Here is a 3,728-nt window from a genome sequence, read left to right as displayed (position 1 = left end):
TACACAGACATATATTTCTTTCTGTCTCTCTCTGTCTATCTCTATCTATCTATCTAACTATCTATCTATATGAATGTGTGTGTGTGTCTGTGTATGTGTTTGTATAGATATACATATGAAATCTAATGATATGAATGATAATGGTAACAATGACATTAATGATAAATATAATATATATATGAAAATGCTAATAATGAAAGTGATAATGATAATGATTGGAATAGTAATGAGGATAATAATAGCCTTGGTGATAATTGTATCAATGATGATATTAACCATGATAGCAATGCTAATGATAATCATGATGAAAATCATAATCGTAATAAAAATGATAACGAAATTATTATAATGATTTAGAAATAATACTGACCATAATACTACTAATATTGGCAATGATAATAATCACAATAATGATCACCGCATTAACAATAATAACATTGATGATAACAAGGATACGAGGTACACAAAGAGTCACATAGCAGTTACTTCAATCCACCATTTTCTTGAAATCACAAAATAATTTTCATTCTAACTAAAATTACTCTCACTCCGTTGTATATAAGCACTAACGACGTATTTGCATTCAAGTTATTTTATGGTGTCGTTTATCATTTAAAGTATCTCTTACAACTAAGTGAAAGGAATGAGATGAAGTGAAATTTACAATGAAACTCGTGTTTGAACGAAGCGGAAAATTGAAAAGGGATTTGTGAATGAAAGACAAACAAGGGGAAAGGAAATAAATACGGTGCCACACTTGTACAGGAAGTAACACAAAATGTATAACAACCTCTTGAAGAAATTATATAGTGATGGCCAAAACCTTCACCCCGACATAACTAGACATACTCTATTTACCTTAAAAATATTTGTTCATGGGTATTCATATAGAAATAGCAAAAAAAAAAAAAAAAAAAAAAAAACATATATATATATATATATATATATATATATATATATATATATATATATTCAATAAATATAGCAGAAGCAAGATTATTTCTCATATATCTGGATGGATAGCATAGGTCTCCCACTGTCAGAGCGAAAACAAATCAGCTGCTCTGAAGATATCAAAGGTATTCTTAGGAAAATATCAAACGTGAAAAAACTGGGAGGCAATATCACCTTTAGATCTCGGCGAAGTAAACACTTGCGCTTCTCGACATTATCTTGTCTGTTTGTTTACACAGGCCGCGAGATTGCTTGTTGCTTCTTTGATAACCTTCTTTTTCTTTTCTTCCCCTTTGTATTACTCTGTATGTGTCCATTTTGGTTGAATATGCCTTCTATACTGTATTTTTAAAACAAAATTGCATGCTATTTCTGGAAATTACGTTTATTTTTTCCATGTAAGTCCTTTTGTAAATGCTCTTACTGACCAATCCACCCATCTATCTATATATCTATCTTCTATGTATCTATCTCTGTACATATATTTCTATATAAATCACAAAACACTCAGCAAAAATAGGTGGACTGAAATGTGAAAATAGTTGCGAATTCCACCTTTATATCGTCTTCAAGATTTCGAAAGTGTCATTTCATATTTCAAAAAACCTATTATATGGATGTGTTTTCTACCACACACACAAACAGACACACAAACACACACACATCTCTCTCTCTCCCTATATATATATATATATATATATATATATATATATATATATATATATATATTAAAGACGACCATGCACCATCGATCACAAGTCATCACTCAAACGGTCGGTTAAGCGGAAAAGCGCAAATCCCGTAGAAAGTGAAAGTATGATGCATGTCTTCCTCTTCCTCAACAGCTGTTGTTGTTGCTGCTGACGATGTGGTTCCTCGCTGACTCCGCCCATACCACGTTCATTGGCCCTTACTACAAGTACAGGCCGCATGGATATGGCCATGGTGGAGGATACGGCAAAGGACACGGAGGAGGATATGGCCATAGCGGAGGATACGGGAAAGGACACGGAGGAGGATATGGAAAAGGACATGGAGGTGGATATGGCCATAGTGGAGGATATGGCAAAGGACACGACAGCGGATATGGAAAAGGACATGGAGGTGGATATGGCCATAGTGGAGGATATGGAAAAGGACATGGAGGAGGTGGATATGGCCATAGTGGAGGATATGGGAAAGGACACGACGGCGGATATGGAAAAGGACATGGAGGTGGATATGGCCATAGTGGAGGATATGGAAAAGGACATGGAGGTGGATATGGCCATAGTGACGGGTATGGGAAAGGGCATGGAGGAGGATATGGCATGGTGGAGGATAAGGAAAAGGACATGGAGGTGGATATGGCATAGTGGAGGATATGGCAAAGGACACGACAGCGGATATGGAAAAGGACATGAGGTGGATATGGCCATAGTGGAGGATATGGAAAAGGACATGGAGGTGGATATGGCATAGTGGAGGATATGGAAAAGGACATGAGGTGGATATGGCCATAGTGGAGGATATGGAAAAGGACATGGAGGTGGATATGGCATAGTGGAGGATATGGAAAAGGACATGGAGGTGGATATGGCATAGTGGAGGATATGGAAAAGGACATGGAGGTGGATATGGCATAGTGGAGGATATGGAAAAGGACATGGAGGTGGATATGGCATAGTGGAGGATATGGAAAAGGACATGAGGTGGATATGGCCATAGTGGAGGATATGGAAAAGGACATGGAGGTGGATATGGCATAGTGGAGGATATGGAAAAGGACATGGAGGTGGATATGGCATAGTGGAGGATATGGAAAAGGACATGGAGGTGGATATGGCATAGTGGAGGATATGGAAAAGGACATGGAGGTGGATATGGCATAGTGGAGGATATGGAAAAGGACATGGAGGTGGATATGGCATAGTGGAGGATATGGAAAAGGACATGAGGTGGATATGGCCATAGTGGAGGATATGGAAAAGGACATGGAGGTGGATATGGCATAGTGGAGGATATGGAAAAGGACATGGAGGTGGATATGGCATAGTGGAGGATATGGAAAAGGACATGGAGGTGGATATGGCCATAGTGGAGGATATGGAAAAGGACATGGAGGTGGATATGGCCATAGTGACGGGTATGGGAAAGGGCATGGAGGAGGAGACGGGAAAGGACATGGAGGTGGATATGGCCATAGTGGAGGATACGGGAAAGGACACGACAGCGGATATGGAAAAGGACATGGAGGTGGATATGGCCATAGTGGAGGATATGGAAAAGGACATGGAGGTGGATATGGCCATAGTGGAGGATATGGAAAAGGACATGGAGGTGGATATGGCATAGTGGAGGATATGGAAAAGGACATGGAGGTGGATATGGCATAGTGGAGGATATGGAAAAGGACATGGAGGTGGATATGGCATAGTGGAGGATATGGAAAAGGACATGAGGTGGATATGGCCATAGTGGAGGATATGAAAAGGACATGGAGGTGGATATGGCATAGTGGAGGATATGGAAAAGGACATGGAGGTGGATATGGCATAGTGGAGGATATGGAAAAGGACATGGAGGTGGATATGGCATAGTGGAGGATATGGAAAAGGACATGGAGGTGGATATGGCATAGTGGAGGATATGGAAAAGGACATGAGGTGGATATGGCCATAGTGGAGGATATGGAAAAGGACATGGAGGTGGATATGGCATAGTGGAGGATATGGAAAAGGACATGAGGTGGATATGGCCATAGTGGAGGATATGGCAAAGGACACGACAGCGGA

At 39.8% G+C, this 3,728-nt stretch overlaps 1 protein-coding gene across 1 annotated transcript in view; it reads left to right on the top strand.

The window, feature by feature from the left end:
- Positions 1 to 3,329, top strand: part of LOC122247379 (uncharacterized) — a 4,016-nt gene extending 687 nt beyond the window's left edge. Inside the window, exons 2-3 of the mRNA XM_086549111.1 lie at positions 1,800 to 2,262; positions 3,037 to 3,329. Coding sequence (XP_086405237.1) covers positions 1,800 to 2,262; positions 3,037 to 3,329 — 756 coding nt within the window. The remainder of the gene's footprint in view (positions 1 to 1,799; positions 2,263 to 3,036) is intronic.
- The last annotated feature ends 399 nt before the right edge of the window (positions 3,330 to 3,728 follow it).

Source organism: Penaeus japonicus, unplaced genomic scaffold, assembly GCF_977035675.1.
Source record: "Penaeus japonicus unplaced genomic scaffold, GWHDUDI00000001_assembly GWHDUDI00000021, whole genome shotgun sequence".
NCBI classification, from domain to species: domain Eukaryota; kingdom Metazoa; phylum Arthropoda; class Malacostraca; order Decapoda; family Penaeidae; genus Penaeus; species Penaeus japonicus.
The sequence above is the reverse complement of the archived record's forward strand: the minus strand, read 5'-3'. Positions and strand labels throughout refer to the sequence as shown.